At 43.5% G+C, this 23,560-nt stretch overlaps 1 protein-coding gene across 12 annotated transcripts in view; it reads left to right on the top strand.

The window, feature by feature from the left end:
* The window catches only part of CASK (calcium/calmodulin dependent serine protein kinase), a 438,390-nt gene that overhangs the window by 157,688 nt on the left and 257,142 nt on the right, over window positions 1–23,560 (top strand). For all 12 annotated transcript variants that reach the window (XM_048864731.2, XM_048864713.2, XM_048864695.2 and 9 more), the window contains exon 3: window positions 21,161–21,266. In XM_048864731.2, coding sequence (XP_048720688.1) covers window positions 21,161–21,266 — 106 coding nt within the window. The remainder of the gene's footprint in view (window positions 1–21,160; window positions 21,267–23,560) is intronic.

Raw genomic sequence — 23,560 nt, 5'->3', positions numbered from 1 at the left:
AAATTGATTGGCCCTGGCTGGTAGCCGTCTCTTTGCCCAAGGGTACTCCATTTAAATAGGCAATCATCAGAGTTTAATGATCTTGTTGTTAGCCCTGTGTCACCAACCTCTGGAACTTGTTTATGATGAAGGTGAAAAGCAGGAAAGCAAATATGATCAAAGTGAATGTACACAGAGTTCCTAATCACAAACAGAAGTCATAAACTACATATAGATTCATCAGATCACCACATCCTCTTTTTCAGAATTTGTGTCCTTGTAAAAGACCATACTTTGTTAACAGCTAAAGAGAGCTAAGTCTCTTGTTAATTCTGCACTTGGTTTCATTTGATGGCTACCCTAAGTAAAGAAAAATCTGCTTCAAAAAGCAATCTAGAGAGAGTGAATATGGAGCGCTCATAGCAGAAAACAGGGTTCATTTTCCTTAAGGGCTACCACCAGATTTTACAAAAAGAACAGGAGTACTTGTGGCACCTTAGAGACTAACAAATTTATTTGAGCATAAGTTTTCATGAGCTCAAATAAATTTCTCTCTAAGGTGCCACAAGTCCTCCTTTTCTTTTTGTGAATACAGACTAACACGGCTGCTACTCTGACACTAGGTTTTAGTATGCAGTGTAGTTGTAGTCATGTCGGTCCCAGGATATTAGAGAGACAAGGTAGGTGAGGTAATATCTTTTACTGGGCCAACTTCTGTGGAAGATTGGAGGGGCAGCAGATGGGTCCAATAAAAGGTATTATTACCTCACCCACTTTGTCTATCTGATTTTAGTGTCAGTACCTGAATGTGGACTGAGCAATAGCATTCCACTGGCTTTTGAAGGATAAGCAGCACTTAGATATGCTTAGAAGACATTGGGGATTTTGCAGTTCTTCAAGACTTTTTCACTGTGGAACTGGGGTCTCCTAGACTTTCCACTCCCCTTCGACGTCCTTTAATTTCTGGTGCTTTTGTATACTTTGCGAAGAGCTGAACATAATTTAGAACTTCCGTTTCTCTTCCCTGCATTAATGCTTCATACAAATGGCTCACTCCTCGCTACTGTAAATTAGTGCATGTTGATTTTGCATGTTTCTGAAGCTTCCTGTTGGTCACTTGTGTAATGTATCAGTCTACATTTTTAGACTGTGCTCATCATCATGGTATCTGAGCTGTTTGTATTTTAAAAGTGTCTTGGTCTTTGTGCTTTTTTCAGTTTCCTACTCTTAGTAAAATGATTTGGGTATGCCCTGTTTCTCATATACTTTATGCTGATAAGTAGAGCTGGCTGGAAAATGGTAATTCTGTTCACAGAGGATTTCTAAATTTGTTCTTTTGATTTGGAATGACAAAATATATATGCGACCTCAGATTCACACTGGTAATTTTTGCCTCAATCATTCCATGTCTTCAGGCTTAAGATTAGCTCATGGCTCTCGACTTGCAAGGTGCATACTACTTTTGGACTCTCCATGGCACCGAGGATATTTACAAAATGCCCAACAGTGGTACTGGCTCACCTGAGAAAGCATGGTATTCACATCCACCCCTGTGTGGATGTCTGGCTGATCAGACGCAAATCACAGCAGTAGACAGTAATGAGGTTGGAACACTCGTTATTCCTAGTCACTCAGCTGGGCCCTCCTTGTGAACTATGAAAAATCATTGCTCACCCCATCATAACCAATAGAGTTCATAGGAACCATGATTCACTCCAGATCAGAAAAGTTATACCTGCTGGAGGACAGGTTCCAGTTGTTAAAATATTCATTCTCCAACTTACCGTATATACTTGTTTATAAGACGAATATTTTTGGTAAAAAAGTGAAGCATCAAACAGCGGGGATTGGCTTATAAACGGGTCTACACCAAAATTTGATGATTTTAAACTCTGTGAAATCATTGAATTGAATATCTAATACATTGTCGTTTTGTTTACTTGGAGCGTCTGCAGGCATGGAGCCCCTCATTTTCTTGTGGCCGCGGTTCGCCGTTCCCTGCCAATGGGAGCTGCAGGAAGTGGCGCCACTTCCTGCAGCTCCCATTGGCTGGAAATGGCGAACCGCGGCCACTGGGAGCTGAGAGGCTCCATGCCTGTGAATGCTCCAGGTAAACAAAACGTCCCGACCTGCCAGCGGCTTACCCTCATGGGCCGGGAGCTGAAGTTTGCCAACCCCTGAAATATAGGGTTGGCTTATGAAAAGGTCATACAGTTTTTACTATTTTTACCTATCCATCCTGGGGGGGTTGGCTTATAAACGAACGGGCTAATGAACGAGTATATACGGTATATAAAATCAGACTGCAATTGAATAGACTTGTCTTGCAGTGTTATGTCATATTGGCATGATTGTACTTGAGGCTGTTTGCCAGACTTCATCCACAGTGAAGTGGCTCTGGCTTGGTTTGGTCTATTCCTCAGTGAGTCATTGAATAGACAGAAAAGTTTGAGTGCCCCAGTATTTAATTACAGAGCTGGCTTGGTGCTTGGACCCCAAAAATGCATGGAAAAGGGTATGCTTTTCAGGCCCTTCCCTGATGAAGATTTTGTACAGGAACACATCAGGGACAGACTAGGAGACCCATTTGGGCCACCTGCAGCTTCAAGAGACATGGTGTCCAGATGGCATGATGATGATGATGTCCTTGAGCTTAGAGCTGTCAGACTGGACTATGTGGCATTTCTGTCTGTCCTCTAGAACTCAGTAGTGCAAATCTTCAGGCAACATGACAACTACATAAATAGGAGGGCTGTCTGTTTGTCAGCCCTCAATTTCTGATCATGATGCCAACTGAATGCAGTGACCCAATGGCCCTTCATCTTGTGGGAGTCAGCAACAACCCAGTGGATTTCCTGAGCAGGCAGTCAGTAACCAGCCACAAATGGTCCTTGCAGAGGTCTGTCATAGGATCAGTGCTCTGCCACTGGGCATCTCTCCTCACAGATTTGTTTGCCCCCAAGGCAAATGCCAAATGTCAGAACTTTTGCTCTAGGAGAGGACTAATCTTAGGATTGCTACTAGACTCATAGACTTTAAGGTCAGAAGGGACCATTATGATCGTCTAGTCTGACCTCCTGCACAACGCAGGCCACAGAATCTCACCCACCCACTCTCTCTCCTGAAACAAACCCCTGAGCTGTGTCTGAGCTATTGAAGTCCCCAACTCGTGGTTTAAAGACTTCAATGTGCAGAGAATCCTCCAGCAAATGACCCATGCCCCACACTGCAGAGGAAGGGGAAAAACCCCCAGGACCTCTGCCAATCTGCCCTGGAGGAAAATTCCTTCCCGACCCCAAATATGGCGATCAGCTGAACCTTGAGCATGTGGGCAAGACTCACCAGCCAGACACTCAGGAAAGAATTCTCTGTAGTAACTCAGATCCCACCCTATCTAGTGTCCCATCACAGGCCATTGGACATATTTACCACTAATAGTCAAAGATCAATTAATTGCCAGAATTAGGCTATCCCATCATACCATCCCCTCTATAAACTTATCAAGCTTAGTCTTGAAGTCAGATATGTCGTTTGCCTCCACTGCTCCCCTTGGCTATTCCAGAACTTCACTTTTCTGATGGTTAGAAACCTTCGTCTAATTTCAAGTCTAAATTTCCTGATGGCCAGTTTATATCCATTTGTTTTTGCGTCCACATTGGTACTGAGCTTAAATAATTCCTCTCCCTCCCTGGTATTTATCCCTCTGATATATTTATAGAGAGCAATCATGTCTCCTCTCAGCCTTCTTTTGGTTAGGCTAAACAGGCCAAGCTCTTTGGGTCTCCTTTCATAAGACAGGTTTTCCATTCCTCGAATCATCCTAGTAGCCCTTCTCTTCTCTGTACCTGTTCCAGTTTGAATTCATCCTTCTTAAACATGGGAGACCAGAACTGCACACACTATTCCAGATGAGGTCTCACCAGTGCCTTGTAAAACGGTACTAACACCTCCTTATCTCTACTAGAAATACCTCGCCTGTTGCATCCCAAGACCGCATTAGCTTTTTTCACGGCCATATCACGTTGGCGGCTCGTAGTCATCCTATGATCAACCAATACTCCGAGGTCCTTCTCCTCCTCCGTTACTTCCAAGTAATGTGTCCTCAGTTTATAACAGAAGTTCTTGTTATTAATCCCTAAATGCATGACCTTGCACTTTTCACTATTAAATTTCATCCTATTACTATTACTCCAATTTACAAGGTCATCTAGATCTTCCTGTATGATATCCTGGTCCCTCTCTGTATTGGCAATACCTTCCAGCTTCGTGTCATCCGCAAACTTTATTAGCACATTCCCACTTTTTGTGCCAAGGTCAGTAATAAAAAGATTGAATAGGATTGGTCCCAAAACCGATCCCTGAGGAATTCTACTAGTAACCTCCTTCCAGCCTGACAGTTCACCTTTCAGTATGACCCTTTGTAGTCTCCCCTTTAACCAGTTCCTTATCCACCTTTCAATTTTCATATTGATCCCCATCTTTTCCAATGTAGCTAATAATTTTGCATGTGGAACCGTATCAAATGCCTTACTGAAATCAAGGTAAATTAGATCCATTGCGTTTCCTTTGTCTAAAAAATCTGTTGCCTCCTCAAAGAAGGAGATCAGGTTGGTTTGGCACGATCTACCTTTTGTAAAACCATGTTGTATTTTGTCCCAATTACCATTGACCTTAACTACTTTCTCCTTCAAAATGTTTTCCAAGTCCTTGCATGCTACAGATGTCAAACTAACAGGCCTGTGGTTACCTGGTTCACTTTATTTCCCTTTCTTAAAAATAGGAACTATGTTAGCAATTCTCCAGTCATATGGCACAACCCCTGAGTTTACAGATTCATTAAAAATTCTTGCTAACGAGCTTGCAATTTCATGTGCCAGTTCCTTTAATATTCTTAGATGAAGATTATGTGGGTCCCCCAATTTAGTCCCATTAAGCTGTTTGAGTTCAGCTTCTACCTTGGATGTGGTAATATCTACCGCCATATCCTCATTCCCATTTGTCATCCTACCATTAGCCCTAAAGATTCCTTCCTTCTACAGTGGAACAGAGGCCTGCTTCCTGCCATTTACCCTGATAATCAGAGGACTATCCAAAATCAGGAGATACAGAACCACTGTCTTTCTCATTGCCCCGTATTGGCTGAGGTAGTTTTGGTTGATGGACCTGTTACAAATATCCATTCAACCTCCTATCAAGCTCACAGGCCATCCGGACGTGATCTCACAGCACCATAGCTCAAATACTCCATCCAGACCTAGAGTCACTGCATCTGATGGCATGACTGTTGGCTGGTTAAGTACCACAGATAGGACTTCTCCTTACGAGTCTGGGAAATCTTGGTTCAGCGCAAGAGAATGTTTACCAGCAGGATGTACTCAACTGAATGAAAAAGGTTCTCTATATGGGTGGTCCAACATGATCATCGATGCCAAAAATCCTCAACTACTTATTGCACTTCAAACAGGCCAGAGTTTTGTTCAGCTCTATTAAGGCCCACCTATGGGCAATCTCAGCTTGCCATCCACCTGTATGGTCAGTCTTGGTCTTCTCACCCTATGGTATAGAAGTTTCTCAAGGGACTACTATGCACTTATCCAGCAATCAAAAACTCTATTCCTGCCTGGGACCTCGGTTAAGTCCTCCTGAGGCTCAGTGAGCCTCCATTTGAACTTCTCTTAAACTCTCCATTTACCACCTCATTCTAATATCAGTCTTCCTAGTGGTTATCAATCCTGTCAGAAGAGTGAATGAGCTTCAAGCACTTATGGCTGAAACACCCCTCCCTCCCATGCTGTTCCATAGGGACATGGTAGCACTAAGACTCACCCAAAGTGTATTCCTGAAGTGTTCTCATATTTTCATCTGACCTGGTCAAATGACCCACCTGTCATCCTGAAACCACACTCAATACTAGCAGAAAAGGAATTGCATATACTAGTTATGTCTAGGATCCTGCTTTATTATGTTGGCAGGATCTAACCATTCAGATTATTGCTTTGTATATATCCATAGCCATATGTTCTAAAGGTCAAGCCAGCTCTTCACAGATACTGAAATGGATAACACAATGTATCTCACTATGTTACCAGTTGGCTGGTGTCCTCTCTCATTGAACATCAAGCCTCACTCCTCCAGAGGACAAGCAGCATCCTCCACCTGCTTCAAGAAATGTGGCCATACCAGAAATCTGTAAGGTGGTAACATGGAGGAACCATTACTTTGTTGTTGTTTTTTTTAAACATTGTGCCTTGGACTTCGTGGCTAGGTCATGTGCCAAGTTCAGAAAAGGAGTACTATAATCACTGTTTGATGCAGCTGAAACTCCTCAGTCCCACTCTTCTGAGGCAATACTACCTGCTGATCACCTACAGCAGGATCTATGTTGACACATACTCATAGGTTCTGAGGCCAGAAAGAACCACTGGTGGTGATCTAGTCTGGTCTCCTGCATAACATGGTCCATAAAACTTCCACAAATTTAATTCCAGTTTGAACTACAGCCTATCTTTTTTAGAAAAACATCCAATCTTGATTTTAAAATTGTTGGTGATGGAGAAACCACCACAACCCTTAGTAAATTATTCCAGTGGCTGATTACTCTCTCTGTTAAAAACTTGAGCCTTCTTTCCAGTCTGAATTTGTGTAGCTTCAACTTCCAGCCATTGGCTCTTTATATATATATTTATCTGCTAGATTAAAGAGCCCATTTTGTTCTCAGTGTTTTCTAATCCTTTTAATAATTCTTGGGCTCTTCTCTGAATTTGTCAATGTCAGTTTATATTGAATTGTGGATACCAGAACTGGACACAGTATTCCACCAGTGGTTGAACCAGTGTTGAGTACAGAGGTAATATAACCTCTCTACTCCTATTTAGGATTTCCCTGTTTTTATGTATCCAAGGATCACATTAGCCCTTTTGCTCACAGAATCGCACTGGGAGTTCATGTTCAGCGATTGTCCACCAGAATGTCCAAGTCTCTTTCAGAGTCATTGCTTCCCAGGGTAGAATCCTCTGTCCTGTAAATTTGGCCTACATTCCTAGTTTGTCTGTTTACTTTACATTTTGCCATAGTAAAATATACATTGTGTGCTTGAACCCAGCTTACCAATTTATGCGTATCACTCTTCTTTAGTAACTTGTCCTCTTCATTATTTACCACTCCCTCAAATTTTGTGTCATCTGCAAATTTTTATTCCTTCCATGTCATTGGTAAAAATGTTATAGTTTAGGGACAAGAACTGATCCCTGCAGGACCCCACTAGAAACAAACCTACTTGAAGATGATTCCTTATTTACAATTACATTTTGACACCTGTCAGCCAGTTTGTAATCCATTTAATGCGGAAGAAGAGTGAGTGGTTGGTTACCCTACTGTAATTGCTGTTTTTCAAGATGTTTAGTCCAGTGTTGAGCCCATGACCCACCCTCCCTCCCACTCTTTGGAATTCTCAATTAACACAGTTTTGAATTACGAGAGATCTGAGGGAGGGTCGCAGCTGTTCTGCCCTTTATGTCCTCACATGGGTATGAAGAGGCACACGGTGCATGTGTGGGCCAGACAAATACTGCTGTTAATCTTATGTGCATGAGGCAGTTACGCATCTACAGTGGAATCCACACTGACTACAGCACCTCGAAGAACCATGGTTATTGTAGCGTAAGTAATTGTTCATTCTGTGAATGGTAAACAAAACTAATGAAGAGCTAAACAAATTGTACTTTCCACATTTAGTTTGAAACAAAACAAATTAAAGTGTGTGTGTGTGGAGGGGAGGGGGAAATGTTTCCTTACACAACTTCTCCCAACTCCCTCCCAGCCTCCGGGGAGGCGTGATGCATGAAAATCCTTTCAGCAGTGCCTTCATCCTCCTCCCCATCTCCAGCCATGGCTTCAGGGTTCTTTGACTAGGCAGCTGCTTGTGTCTTCTGTCACGCTCAGGGTGTGTTCCTGGAGAAGCCAGTGTCTGTCAGAGGTAGTGTGGCCTAGGCAAAAAAACACTGGTCTTGAACTCAGAAGACCTGCATTCTATTCCTAGCTCTGCCAGTGGCCTGCTGAGTGATCCTGGGCAAGTCATTTCCTCCCTCTGTCAATCATTTTGAGATCTATTGATGAAAACTGCTGAACGAAAATCCTTTCTGCATTCCATGTCAGGAGATATGTGTGCGCCCACTGGAAACTATAGTGCCTTCTATACTAAAAAAGCTCTTAATGGTGGGCTCAGGTAAAGCTGGCAACACTTTCTTCTTTAGCTGTTAATAATGGGTGTCTGACTCACTTGGCACCAACATCTTGTAAATATCCTTCCCTGTCCTCTCTGCTGCAGGGGCAGCATGCTCCTCCTCAAATTCTCTCATATGCAACTGTAACAACACCCCTTTCCTATATCATTAGTGGAATGGAATCCTGAACCTTCAACACTTACTGCACAGAACTCTTCTAATTGAGCTACAAAACTAATTATATTGACTGATGGGGGAAGAATGTTGCTATTCCAAAAGAGAGAGAGGCCACTGGGTCCGTATGCTGGTTCTAGGAGGGAGAGCTTAGTCCAGCGTGGCTCATCCTCCCTTTCCCTCAACAGAGGCGGTGACAGATGGGCTGCTGGGGCAATTTGCTGGGCCTAGGGGGATTGTTGAGGAGTGCAGTCCAGTTCTTTCCCATCATGTTGCTCCATCTCCCTCCCACTACAGCTACTCCATCAAAAGCCAGGCTGTATGCTTCCGGGGTTCGGAGTACAGTGTCTGCTGCTGCTGCTGCTTTGGTGGCAGTGTGGACCTGTCCTAGATTAGAATGTTCTTGTTTCATTATTTTGGCATGCAGCCAAAATTTTGCTGCCATCACAGATGACATGGGTAGGGGTGTTTTTTCAAAAGTTTGTAGCTCTGCTAAACCTGACTGGAATAAAGAAAAGGCAATTCTCTGGCCCCAGGGCTTTCTTAATAGATGTTGAAGTTCTGCCACAAACAGTGGAAGTGTTAGATCTTCTCAAAAAGAAGGTTGCAAGAATCTTTTATAAAGGAAAGTGTTCGGTAAATATAGGTGCCACTAACAGTTCCCTCTGAAATAATCTCTTTTTGCAAGAGGCCATGTGAGAAATTTGAAGCAGAAAAGAGGAGGCTAGATTTAGAAGAGAGAAGGACTAATTGTTTCTCTTATAAATCTTATAAAGATTTAATGAGTTACAGCCTTAGGCTATGTCAACATTCTATAGCCTCCTATTGTAGAAGCAGTCTACACTAACCGTTTTTCTGCTGGTATAGGAGTACTACCTCCACAAATGACGTTAGCTATGCTAACAGAAGCTCTCTTCTGTTAGTGTAGCTTTCTCTATGCTGGAGATTCTGTCGGTGTTGCTGAGCGTGTGTGGTTTTTTTTTCCACACCCTTGACCAACATGGTTATACTGGTGTAAGTTTTAAATGTAGACGTGGCGTTACCTATGAAATTACCCACAAAAAGTCTTACAACCTTTCATAATCAATCATCTGCTCTGGATCTGATCTTCACTAATTTTTTGTCATACTCACAGAATTTAAAGCCAGAAGGGATCACCACATCATCTAGTCTGACCTCCTGTATATTACAGGCCACCAACACCACCCAATGCCTGCACACTAAATTCAACAATTGAAATTAGACCAAACTATTACAGCCTAGGAGACTAAACTGTTATGTGCTGCCAGGAGAGAATAGGAGGGACTGAGGTTCACCAATGCCCAAAGCTCCTGCAAAGGGAGGGAAATTATTAAGTGAGAAATACCCAGATAATTCTGGCAAGTGACGCACATCCACACACTGCAGAGGGAGGTGAAAAAATCCCCAAGTCATTGATGATCTGATCTGGGAGAGAATTCCTTAATGACTCCTTATTTTGCTATCGGACCCTGCACATGTGAGGAAGAACAAACCAGCTATGCACCTGAGAGAGAATATGCTTGGCACCATGTCAGAGCACTTGTCCCCCCCATCCACTGTTCCATCTCCAACTATGGCCATTTCTAATCTTTGAGAGAAAGGAGACCAAAAAACACCTCCAGAATACATTGCAGGGGAGGTGAGAATCCCTTCTTGATCTTTACATGTGGCTGGCTGATACTCTGCATGAAGCATAAGCTTTAGGAATATAAAGGTAATCCTGCCTTTGAAAAAAGTCATCACTAGAGAGAACACAAAACTTTGATCATCTTTGATTCTTGTCATATATTTATAAGGACTACTGTGATTCTTGGACATTTGACATTTCACCTTAAAAGATTTACAGAAACTTTTAGAACTTAACTTTTATTTGCCTTTTCTTTATCAGCCAAGAAGACAATCTAGATTTGTATTTAATACAATTCAGTATTCTCAGATGGGGGCTGTGGGAAGCGGCGCGGGCCAAGGGACGTACTGGCCGCCACTTCCAGCAGCTCCCATTGGCCTGGAGCAACGAACCGCGGCCAGTGGGAGCTGCAATCGGCCGAACCTGCAGACGCGGCAGGTAAACAAACCGGTCCGGCCCACCAGTGGCTTTCCCTGAACAAGTGGCGGACCAGCTTTGAGAACCACTGTACTAGAGCAGGGGTCTCAAACACGCAGCCCGCGGAGCTATTTGCTGCGGCCCGCCAACCTCCCCGTGCCCCCCAGTTATTTCCTGGGGCCGCCAAGCTCCCCACCCCTGCCGCCCCCCAGCACACCTTGTCCCCACTCCTCTACCTACCTCCAGGCACTTCCCGTTGCCAAACAGCTGTTTGGCGGTACTTAGCGGTTCCCAGGTGGGAGTGGGGAGGAGCAGGGAGCCGCGTGTTCAGGGGAGGAGGCAGGGAAGGGGTTGGAATAGGGGCACGGAGGGGGCGGAGTTGGGGTGCGGACTTCGGGGAAGGGGTGGGAAGAGGTGGGGCAGGGAAAGGGGTGGAGTTGGGGGCAGGGCCAGGGGCAGTGGCGTGGGGGGGGGCAGTGTCAGTGATGTGGTCCTAAGGCCAACATATTAGTCTTCATGCAGCCCTCCTGGTAATTTTGAGTTTGAGATCTCTGTACTAGAGTTTAGCAGTATCAGGAAAGGATGGAGGGAGTCATGCTACTGAGTGAAAGAGATTAATGAGTTTTATTACGTTACAGAAAGCTAGGCCCAGCTGTAATGTTTTCATGAATTCATTTTTTTTTTCATTCAATTGGAAATATTTTGTGACAGACATTCCCCCAGTAGTGTTTGTAATCCAAACATTATAGCTTTGGTACAGCACAAGAACTAGAAAGAGGTTATGGTTGGAAGGAGGAGTGTTGTTTTTGTTCCATTTCATCCTCTGTTGCTTTTGTGGCTGTTCATACCTGCTCTGGTGACAGAAGGGTTGGGGTGCTGCTCTAGGATAGCAAGGTTGCCTACGATATTTCCTCTTTGATTCTGGCATGGAGTGGAGGCTTGGTCTTGAGTCTCCATGGGAGTAATGACTCATCTGTCTATCACTAAGTTGCTTCCTCCAAAGAGCAAATTGTCTGCTGCAGGTGGGATTCCCCAGGGAAGTTCAGAGGAATGGAGCCAGGGCTCCCGGATGGATGATGACAGCAGTCACCATGGATCATGAGGCTATGTCAACTGCATCTACTGAGGCTTGTAGGGATGATCTTTTAATGAATCTACGCTCCTCACTCAGGGCTTGAAATTGTGCACTTACTTCCTTAGGAAGCTTGTCTCTGAATTCCAAAAGTTTTAAGTAAATGAAAACAATTATACTTTGAAATGCCTGACAATTGAAGTAAGTTAATTACTTACTTAATTAGGACAATTAATGCCTGACAATTGAAGTAAGTACTTTCCTTCCGAGGAGATCCAATAATTTAGCCTCTTTATCCGGAAGAATGGACCTTCAGTGCTGTTGCCTACTCCTTTCAATGGCAACCTGAATAGCCGAAGAGTTTGGGGCAGGATATGTGAACAAAAACTCTGCTCCCCTGGCTGGGACCAAATAATTCTTTTCTGCCTTCTTGGGAGTAGGTGCACATGTTGCTGGAGTATGCCACGTGAGTCTGGCAGGCTCCAGGATGGCCTTATTAATGGGCAGCACAACCCTAATAAACCCTGCCATTCTGCCTACAAAGAACAAAATCATTTAAGAAATTGCGTAGGCTGTTCGTTTCCTTGGCAGAATGGATGAAGGGAGAAGCAAGCCTTCTCAAAGGATTTGTACGTGGATTTCAGGCTATGTTCAGCTGTGCTACCAGGTAGCAGATAGTCCGTCTCCACATAGTGAGGGCCTGCTCTACCAGAGCCAAGATAGCTTTGGTAGCATCGCTTCAAAGAGTTCCACTGGTTGACATCTATAAAGTGGAAACATGGGGTTCTCTGCATGCTTTCACAAGACATTATGCCCTAGTGCAAGCTTCCACAACTGATGCATCCTTTGACTCAGCGGTCCTTTGGTCATCAATACTGCATTGGTCCTCACACCTTCTTCCTCATGGAGAACTGCTTGTTAGTCACCCACAGTGCAGTATACATAAGGATCAGCACTCGAAGAAGAAAGAAAGGTTGCTTACCTTCTATAATTAGAGTTCTTGGAGATGTGTGGTCCCTATCAGAATTTTATTACCCTCTGTCCTTCCTTTCTGCTTTAGGATCTTTTTCTCGTGATTTGCAGTAGAGAAGGCACTGGGGAAGCAGTTGGCCTGCTGTGCTTCATTATCAAAGCTCTGTATGCCTTAGTTTTCAATACTCTTATTTCTGTAAGCGTTGTTTGTACCAAAGAAACCAGATCTGAGTCAGGGAGTCAGCTAGTTAGTGCTGGGGTTCTATAATCTCTAAGGTTATATGGTTTGGGGGGGAAGAGGGAGAATATATCTGATAATGTAATTTGAGTATCAGTGCTTACAAGGGGAGAAAGGTAAGGTTGTGCATGCAACATTAATTTGTCATTTCCTGACTTTTGAGTTTATAACCATATGAGATTAAGTCTCTTAATAGTTGTTGGGTTTTTTTGTACTGACAAAATTCATTATTTATCTGAAGTAAATTATCACACATGGCTGCTGGCTCTGTTGCAACTTAAAGCCTTTTTCCAAACTAGAGACTGTTAATGTGGTTTTATTGATTTTAGTAGACCTCTGTTTATGGTAAAATTTTTGGAATATGAATGTTATCAGTACTCTGAATAGGAAGCTAATGGAGAGCTGGCAGTTACAAAAAGCAATGAAATTGAGCAGCACAGTCAGTAGAGGTTGTCAGTTTTTTTCATTGTGAACTGCCTTTTTGAAAGATTTATAACAGGCCATTTTAATTGTCTTCAAGGTTAAACTTGGCATGTAGATTCTTAGACATGTGGCAAATTTATTTTTGCAGAATTTCATTTAAATTAGTTATTTTGGAAAATACACCTCTTTTTCTTGCTCATGACCATAATCTGATTAGGGTATTGTATTTATTGAAAAATGAATTTTTGTAACATGTCACACTTTTAGTCATATGATGTCCTAAGACAGCTTGAGTACCACTTGAATGGAATTGTTTGTAGTAAAATGAAAGTTTGTAAGTAGATTCTGATATTGTTACTGTTTTCCTGACTTGGCTTGAAGAAAGCAGAAGACAAAATGCAATAACAAAATAAACCATATTTCAAGATAAAACTTTTTCTTCTAAAGAATTGTGAGCAGCTGATTAAATGTGGTGATTTAAAGTCCCGTGTACATTGTAATTACCTTCATGTTGGGAAACCCAGTTACAACACGGTAGTCCTCTGATATGTTAAAACATAGTGTTGGTTATGCAGCACAGACAGGGAGAGAGCCATGTTGTAGCACTGGACTTCAGCAAGGCTGTAGACTAGTTCAAGACTAAGGTAGGTCTGTCATGTCTTCACTGCAAGACTAAACCTCATTTTCACCTGGTAAAGGGACCCCATTATGTTATAATGACATCCTCCAGCATAGTGGTGGTTAGTGTAGACAGACCCATCATTTTTTTTTTTTTTTTTTTTAGCTCTTGGGGAGAGGAGATTAAGATCCTTTTTTAAAATAAAAAGTCAGCTAATTATGTTTTCCTTTCAGCATTGTGGTTTTACAAAGCAGTCATTATTTTGGCGCTGATGGTGTGAATTATTAGCTGCTACTTGGTTCACTTTTATAAAATATACCCAATCAATGTAGTTCAGAATGCAGGTGCACAATCTCTCTCTTGTGCATAGACTTCATATCAAAGATAAAAGCGAAAGGACCATACCCAGGGGTGAAAGCAAGTTAGAGGACTTACTGGTACGCCAGAGTCCTGAGCAGGGGGCGGGGCCTCAACTGGAAGAGGTGTGGCTTCAACCAGAAGAGGCAGGGCCTTAAATCCCCAGGCCCTTTAAATCTTGATTTAAAGGGTCAGGGCTCCAGCTGTGGTAGTGGCGGCTGGGAGCCCGGGGCCCTTTAAATTACCCCCGAGCTACCTGCAGAGGCGGCTGGGAGGCTCGGGGGTGATTTAAAGGGCCCAGGGCTCCAGCTGCTGCTACCGCAGCAGAGCCCCGGGCCCTTTAAATCACTGAGGAGCCCTGGGGGCTCCCAGCTGCCACCGCTAACCCGGGGCTCTGGGGTAGCAGCTGCTGGAGCCCCGAGCCCTTTAAATCCCCGCCTGAGCCCTGCTGCCCGAGCCCTGGGGTAGCAGCAGTGGCAGGGCTTTGGCAGGGATTTAAAGGGCCCCAGAGCTCCGGCCCCCACTACCCTCCCGGGGTCCTTTAAATCCCCCTGTGAGCCCTGCTGCCCGAGCCCTGGGGTAGCGGTGACTGGGCTCCATCGGGGATTTAAAGGGCCCCGGGGCTCCAGCCGCTGCTACCGCCCCGGCCCTTTAATTGCCCACCTGAGCCCCACTGCCGCTACCCGAGGGCTTTGGCAGTAGGACTCCAGCGGGATTTAAAGAGCCAGGGCAGTAGGGGTGGCTGGAGCTCCGGGGCTCTTTAAATCCCCGCCGGAGCCCCCCCACCCTTACCCCAGGGCTCAGGCAGCAGGGCTCAGGCAGGGATTTATAGGGCTTGGGGCTCCAGCCGCCGCTACTGCCCTGGCCCTTTAAATCCCCTCCGGAGCCCCGCCACCACTACTCCAGGGCTTCGGCAGCAGGGCTCAGGCGGGGACTTAAAGGGTCGCGGGAGGGTAGTGGGGGCTGGAGCTCCGAGGCCCTTTAAATTCCCGCCAGAGCCCCGCCACTGCTACCCTGGGGCTCGGGCAGCAGGGCTGAGGCCGAGATTTAAAGGGTCCCGGGGCAGTAGTGGCGGCTGGAGCTCTGGGGCCCTTTAAATTCCCGCTGCAGCCCCGCCGCCGCTACCTCAGGGCTTTAAATTGCCCTCTCTGAAAGCTGGTCCTGGTACGGCGCACAGGCTCTTACCGGTACACTGTACCGGAGCGTACCGGCTTACTTTCACCTCTGACAATACCCCAAAAAACAATTCCCCACCCTACCTTCCCCAGTCACCACCTTACATTAGAGTGGGCCTTGTGCAGCCTTATCTAGCCAGAAAGGATTAAGAGTTGAGAATGTTGTCTATATATACAAATTGCAAGTTGGCCAGTTTATCATAAATAATATGGCTTCATTAATAAAAACGCACTTTAACTTAAATGTTGCTTTCTGTACTTTCTAAAATGTTCTTTCCAGTGTTCTTCTGAATTTCTCCTCTTCCTCAGTCATTAAAGTTGCCATAGTCTCCCTTCTTCTGACACAGTTCCTACCATCCCAACAAGCCCTGGCTTCCCCCCAAATTTATTTGACCGTTTATTTAAGTTGTTGACTGCCACCTTCCCCGATAAATACTGTTGATAGGAGTAAGTGGAATGGTGGAAAGTTACAGGGGAAAGAGGGAGACTTATCTAATTTTCAAGTAATGGAATAAAAGTACTTATTTTTGAGTGGTCTGCCCATCCCTTTTTGTTCTGAGTGGATGCATTGCAAAAAATTGACTCTAAGATTTGTTACTTTCTATTTTATAAAATAATAAACATAGTAGCTGCAAAAGGTTTAAGGCCGGGGTGGCCAACCTGAGCCTGAGAAGGAGCCAGAATTTACCAATGTATATTGCCAAAGAGCCACCGTAATACGTCAGCAACCCCCTCCATTAGCTCCCCCCTGCCCCCCACTCCCAGCGCCTCCAACCCACCGGCAGCCCCGCCGATCAGAACCTCCCCCTCCCACCCCACACCTCTCGATCAGCCATTTTGTGGCATGCAGCAAGCTCTGGGGAGGGGGAGGAGCGAGGGCATGGCATTGGGGGGGGAGGGATGGCATTCGGGGGGAGGGATAGCTCAGTGGTTTGAGCATTGGCCTGCTAAACCCAGGGTTGTGAGTTCAATCCTTGAGGGGGCCATTTAGGGATCTGGGGCAAAAATTGGGGATTGGTCCTGCTTTGAGCAGGGGGTTGGACTAGATGATCTCCTGAGGTCCCTTCCAACCCTGATATTCTATGATTCTATGCTCAGGGGAGGAAGCGGGAAGGGGTGGAGTGGGGGCAAGGCCTGAGGCAGAGCCAGGGGTTGAACAGTAATCACCCCCCAGCACATTGGAAAGTTCGTGCCTGTAGCTCCAGCCCCGTCGGTGCCTTTAGAAGGAGCCGCATGTGGCTCTGGAGCCACAGGTTGGCCACCCCTGGTTTAAGGCAATTATCTGCAATAGGCAACTGTTAATTTCTTCCTTAAGACTGAATAATACACCTTCACAATTTTTTGAAGACTTCCCTTTAGGTCCAGGATATTTCCGAACCAAAATATAGGATCTTATACATAAAATGGCATTCATGTTTTTAAAGAACTAGAACTGGTCCTTCAACTTCAGAATGAGTCTCTGGGCACAGATGATCTTACAAGCCCATCTTTTTCTAGCTGTTCATGTACCTGTTTTGTTTTCTTTATTTCTGGAAAGGAAGTTTATAGCATGTTTATCACTACTAAGTAACTCTCAGGAGTATAATCTTCTCTGTAGTATCCTACATTTTTAAGCTCTTAAGAACACTAGCAACTTTGCTGTACTTAAATCTGATGTTGAGAGATTGGTCCTAAATGGTCATTTTAAAAAATAATTTTCTGTAGCCACCACTCTTCCCCTCCCCGCCGCCAAAAAAAATAAATAAAAATCTCTGGCCTCAATTCTCCAAGATTAGCAGAGTCAATTTGTTCCTAAGTGTGTCTATGGCCCGTTTTAGAACCAATGGGCCCTGGGTTCTTTGTGTTCCTTGGTTTGAGTGCAGGCAGCAGCTCTAAGCTTGCTGATTGTGTTAAATTATGGATAAGGTACGGTGTCTCCTGTAAAGGCTAGGTGAATAAATAAATATGTAGCCCAGATGCCCTTTAGGACAGTTAGTTATTGTCCTTTATAGAAATCAAGGAAGAAGAAACCAACACATTTTTAGAGGAAATGAAAGCATGAAATTAAAAGACTGGATATAGGCAGGAATAAAAGAAAAAAGTATGGAAGGCGGGACTAATCTGGTGTATGCAAGGAAATACCTAACTCTCAAAGCAATAATCAATTGCTTCTGCTATCAAATAATAGTCCTCCAAACTGAATACAGTACAGTTAGGATTCCTTCTTTACCTTTCTGACCAAAAGCAACTTGAGAGGCCGTATTTCCTCCTGCTGATACAGCCAGCTCCCTTCCCCCAAACAATGTGCTGGGCTCAGCATGCATGTCAGGACTGTTCTAGCCATGTGCATTCTATGGTATGGTGTGCCAGTACAGTTCCTAGACCAGTCATTCCTCCTTCTCTTCTCTGGCCTGGCTATCACCAGCTGTCTGCTTCTCAGGCATCCAGGTTAGGCAGACCTTTGGGGTGCTGAGGGTACTTTTGCTTTCTGGAGAGTCCTGACAGGCTCCTGGCTCAGAATTGTCAAACATTTTATTTTGTGTCACTTTTCTCAGTTGCTGTTTCTGGGCTGATATCTGTGCGAGTTGATTCTCATAGGCCCCAAAATAGCAGGGTGGGGCTCCATTTATTAAAGTAAGCACAGTTTTACAGTTTGGTCGTGCACATCAGTTGAGTACCTAGTTCCAAGGTGGTGTCTCTCACACATACCATATATAGCATAACTAGATGGTGCCTTTTTCATTGATTTTGTTTGAGGTTCTAGAATATAAATCAGACATATTAGTAAAATACTAGGAATGTGTCTGTCATGGATCATCCCAGTGTGTGATATTTCTTGTACCCCTCTGCAGTCTCTTGTGAGTGACCCTTTGCAGGGACAGGCTCTGGGCCTCCAGTTCGCTTAAGGAGGAGTCCCATGACTTTGTTACTCTTAGACCGGATCTGTAGGCTTCAGCACCCCAATTTCTCACCATGGCTCATTTAGGAGGACTAGTTTGGTTTGGCTTCTTGCAGTAACCTTCTCTCTTAGGAGCTGTATAACCAGAAAATATATGCAGCAATACGGTTCAGCATTTTCAAAACAAAGTGTTATTAATTAACAGGAACACAGTAGTCAGAGAAATGGGTTAAAGTAACAAAAAAGGCCTACACACACATCTTATTTAAACTGAGTTCTTCCCTTGTAAATTTTGGGTAAGTTCCACTTGGCCTAGGCACCCCTACTCCTAGGCTGAGACAGCCAGCCAGCCCTGGCAGCATTCTGTTATTTTCAACTCACTCGCAGCTGTTGTTGCCTGCTCACCCCCCTTCCTCTGTAGGGACTGTATAGGATTGCATGTAATGGCAAAGTCACTTAAGGATACTGGACAATAATGACTTGGGTGAAAAAAATCACATTTGCCCCTATTCCAAAATGCATTTATTTTCAACTAAAACATTATGCTCTTAAAACTCAAGTGAATGTTCACAGAATTCTGACCAGCATACAATCTGCAGCTACATTAAAGTTGACTTGAAAAATATATTTGTTCGTTTGTTTGCAGAGACAGCGAATACATCCTGAATTGGAGGTGTGTCCCTATCTAGGTTTTTATACCACAGTTACTACCATGGTATTTGAGCATCTGTATGTATGTCTGTCAATTTTTCAGAGTCGTGTGCAGTTTCTGGATATTGCTGGATTAAATATCTTTGACTGACCCTGAGAGATTGTGGGTAAGATTCTGTGCTGTGCCTTTGGGAGGTGAAGCACAGATTTGCCTCCCAGAGGGAAGGGGTGCCTCACAGTCCTGGCCTGCTCCAGGGGCTAAATTACTGCAGTTACTCCAGGCTGCCCTATTGGCTGCAGCACTGCTCAGAATCTCCACAGTTCTGGGCCCTCCCCCTGACATTCTTCTCCTGTTCCCAGCCCCGCCCCAACACACCCCTCCCATTCGGGCTTGTGAGGGGGTCCTTAGGGGACATCCTGTGCCTGCTGTTTTCTTCTGTTCCTGCTCAGGGTGAATTCTTCCTTAGTGATATCTGGAATTCTTAGAGCCCTTTAAGCTGCTCTAGCCTTTTTACCTGTCTTAAATGGGCCAGAGTGGAGCTGAGGATCTCATCCACACTTTTGTGGTGTTTTTAAAATGGAGCTGTTCTTCCAGAGGATATAGTAATGATTACAAACTTAATTTGGTTTTCTCCTAATTGAAGTGTCTATGTATTGTTTAAGCTTCCAAGTGGTCTTATTTGTTCTGAAGGTTATTTGAGTAAATAATAAAGGAAATATAATTGATTGTATGTAGCTTTTGTGTTCCAGAATATATTTCAGAAACCTATCAAAATGAGGCACTGTGTACTTAATGATTGTAACTAGGAATTTAAATTAAAAGTAATTGCTGTGGCCAAAACTGTGTTCTTACAGCGCTGACCATTAAAAGTCAGCACTTGCTTTGATGAATGATGCATTGGCATCTTTTGAGTATGTCTGTCTGTGCTAATGGTGGGGGAATGGTTGGAGAGATTGATTTTGAACGGCCTCTGCTGTACTACTTTGATTCCATAAGTACCCACTGTAATTAGAAAAAAAAAAAAAAAACCAAAAAAAAAACCTACAACAAACCTACGAACAACAAAAAAAATCCATTTTACTGCAGGAATAGTCTGTCTGTTTTGACAGCAGAACACCCACCTGTGGATAATAATACATAAGATAAATATGCAAAGTTGGACCACTGTGGATGCCTGTACCCTGAGTTGCCGCAGTTTGGAATAAAGACAACAATGTAGTAAAGCTGCACAGACTAAAACAAAAAAACTTTGTTTATAAGAAGACAATTTGAGGGTTAACGAAGACACCTCGTAACTCTAAACATGATCTTATCATTACAGCAATACAGCAAATAATATGCAAAGAAAAATAATAGTATCAAACATACAGATTTCTTCAATACCAAAAGGTACAAATCCTATGCATTTAAAACATGCACCACTGATTTGGCATTTATGTCACCACACTGTCCTGAGCTGAAAAAGCAGCAAATGCCCAGTTCTTTGAATAGGCTAGTGTCTTTCTCCTTGTCGTTATCTTCTTGCTGCAATTAGTAAAAGCAGGCCTGTGAGCATCAGCCTGCAGGGCAGAAATCTCCTTCCCCTCTCAGGTATGGCGCTCGCGCGCGCTCTCTCTCTCTTTCTCTCTCTCTCTCTCTGGCTGAACTAATTGAAGTTTGATGCCTTTTTTTTTAAATAAACTTGGGAGTGGAGTTAGCTGCCACCCTTGGAAATGTCCTCCTGAGCATGCTCCAAGGGTTTGACTACCTACGCATCCTGCACCCCCACTGCCTGCTAGCCCAGACTGGGTGAAGTCAGTGGACAGCTGCTGTACTCTTCTGGCAATAAACCTGACTGCTACCATTTAAAGGAACAGTGATAGAAGCATGGGTTGCACATGCGTAACTGGGTATTACAAAACTAATGAATCTTAGTATGTAGTAAAGTAAACCAGTTTTTCAAAATATGGTATATAGGGATTTGTTTGTTTTTAAAATCAGTTAATTCTATAATTTAGAAAAAGAAATAACCTCACATAAGAATTTAGGAATGATTTACTTTTTCCTGCTGTTGTTCTTTCCCACTAACAGATCTGATTTTGTACCTTTACTCATGTTTCAGAAAAATTGTTACCTCTTTCCAGAAAAAAACACTCTCAGAGAAGAGAAAGTGACTCATTGCTCTCTTGCCAATTTTGGTTACAAAGGCTAAAGACTATTTTGGAATAATGTCAGATGTAAACCTCCCAAAAGATTGTGTCCTTTTTTCTTTACTAATTGATCTTAAACTTCTTGGTTGTGTGCTATCAGTGCTGTCAAGGCAACTAATATAACACTTTTCATTATCTTCCACAGATCTGAAGAGGGAAGCCAGTATCTGTCACATGCTGAAGCATCCCCATATTGTTGAATTATTGGAGACCTACAGTTCAGATGGAATGCTTTATATGGTTTTCGAATTGTAAGTTTATTTATAAGTTTATTTATTTATAAGTTTTGTATACGTAGGGGCATTGCCAGCAGATCAAGGGACATGATCGTTCCCCTCTATTCAACATTGGTGAGGCCTCACCTGGAGTACTGCATCCAGTTTTGGGCCCCACACTGCAAGAAGAATGTGGAAAACTGGAAAGAGTCCAGCAGAGGGCAACAAAAATGATTAGGGGACTGGAATACATGACTTATGAGGAGAGGCTGAGGGAACTGGGGATGTTTAGTCTGCGGAAGAGAAGAATGAGGGGGGATTTGATAGCTGCTTTCAACTACCTGAAAGGGGGTTCCAAAGAGGATGGCTCTAGACTGTTCTCAGTGGTAGCAGATGACAGAACAAGGAGTAATGGTCTCAAGTTGCAGTGGGGGAGGTTTAGGTTGGATATTAAGAAAAACTTTTTCACTAGGAGGATGATGAAACATTGGAACGCGTTACCTAGGGAGGTGGTGGAATCTCCTTCCTTAGATATTTTTAAGGTCAGGCTTGACAAAGCCCTGGCTGGGATGATTTAGTTGGGGACTGGTCCTGCTTTGAGCAGGGGATTGGACTAGATGACCTCCTGAGGTCCCTTCCAACCCTGATATTCTATGATTCTATGATTTCTTGGTTTTTATCATGGTTATTTGAGTAATGACTAGAGCTGGACAACATTTTTCAAGTGAATAGTTTCTTTGCCAAAATTACAGTTACAGGGCAACCAGAATTATTTGTGAATTCATGTAGAATTCGGTAAATAGTTTTGGTTTAAAAAAAAAAAGAATTTTTTAAAAGTCAAAACATCTTTTCAACATTTTCAAAACAAAATATTTCAGCTTCTCATTTAGAAACATTTTTGAAATGTTGCTGGATTTATTTAAAAAATAAAGGGTAAAACACCTGGAAATGAAAAGAATCAACAAAAAGAAAAAAAATTGCTTAGCTGAAAGAAAACCATTTTTTAAATTTGTTTGATTTGGCCTGCAAACTGAAAAATTTATTACTTGCTCATCTCTAGTAATGACATATGTTAAGCATAAAACATTATAATCTAAATCATTCCGATTTTAAATTTTGGTTGTAGATTTAAATTGAGATTTCTCAATTCTTAGTGAGTACATTTAAAGTGCTTCAGTTTTTGATGACACTTTCTTTTAAAAGCAGCATGTATAAAAGTTAATTTTGTTTGTTTGCAATGCTTCCTTGAGAGGTATGCAACAAAATTATTCTGTTGAATCATTGTCCAAAAATTGATCCAAATTCACTTTACAGCAGACTGTTTCTAAATTATTTTTTAAAATTGTACCTGGAAAAAAGCAATTGGACAACATTTTTCAAACCTAGATATCTGTTTGTCTCTTCAATACATGGATGGCACCTGCATATAAGTGACCTGATTTTCTAAGGTATTGAGTACCTATAGCTCCCATTGACTTCACAAGTAGATGAGCTTGCCCAGCACCTTTGAAAAATTAGGTCACATGTTTACGTATCAGAGTTTGAATTTAGGAGTTTGACTTTAGTTTAGGCACTCCAATTTGAAAATATTGGCCATTCCTTATCAAAATTATGGCTATAGTACGGATCAGTATAAACCACACCTTTTCACATTTTTTTTTCCAGAGGCTTTGAATTCGTTGTGCTCAAAGACTTTCAGGACTTCACAGTTCTATCAACAGACTTGAGAGCAAAACAGATGTTTACAGTAACTCCTCACTTAAAGTCATCCTGGTTAACATTGTTTCATTGTTTTGTCGCTAATCTACTGGAGAACATACTCATTTAAAGTTATGCAATGTTTGCTTATAACGTCTTTTGGCCACCACCTGCTAGTGGGTGGGGGCTTGGAACCAGGGTGAGCCGGCAGTCCCCCATCAACTCCCCTCCACTCCACCCCACCCTTCCAGTGCCTACTGGCGGGCCCCGCAGATCAGCAACCCTTCCCCCCCCCCTCGCCTCCTGCCCACAACAATCAGCTGTTTTGTGGCATTCAGGAGGCTCTGAGGAGGATGGGGGAGGAGCAAGGACGCGGTGTACTCGGGGTGAGGGGGGTGGAGTGGGGGCAGACCTGAGGCGGAGCTGGGGGTTGAACACTCCCTGGCACTTTGGAAAGTCGGTGCTTCTGCAGTCGTGCATGCACTGTCCAGAGAAGGGAGTGATGCGCTTCAGTGAGATAGCATGGATTCATCATCACATTCAGTTTCCACGGGGAAGTGTTTGCAGCCGTTGCTGGGCTGTTTCTCCTCCCTCCCATGGTGCTGCCTTGTAGAGTGTGAGGCTACATTATC

The sequence above is a fragment of the Caretta caretta genome, chromosome 1 (assembly GCF_965140235.1).
Source record: "Caretta caretta isolate rCarCar2 chromosome 1, rCarCar1.hap1, whole genome shotgun sequence".
Classification (NCBI taxonomy): domain Eukaryota; kingdom Metazoa; phylum Chordata; order Testudines; family Cheloniidae; genus Caretta; species Caretta caretta.
This window is presented reverse-complemented; position numbering and strand designations above follow the sequence as displayed.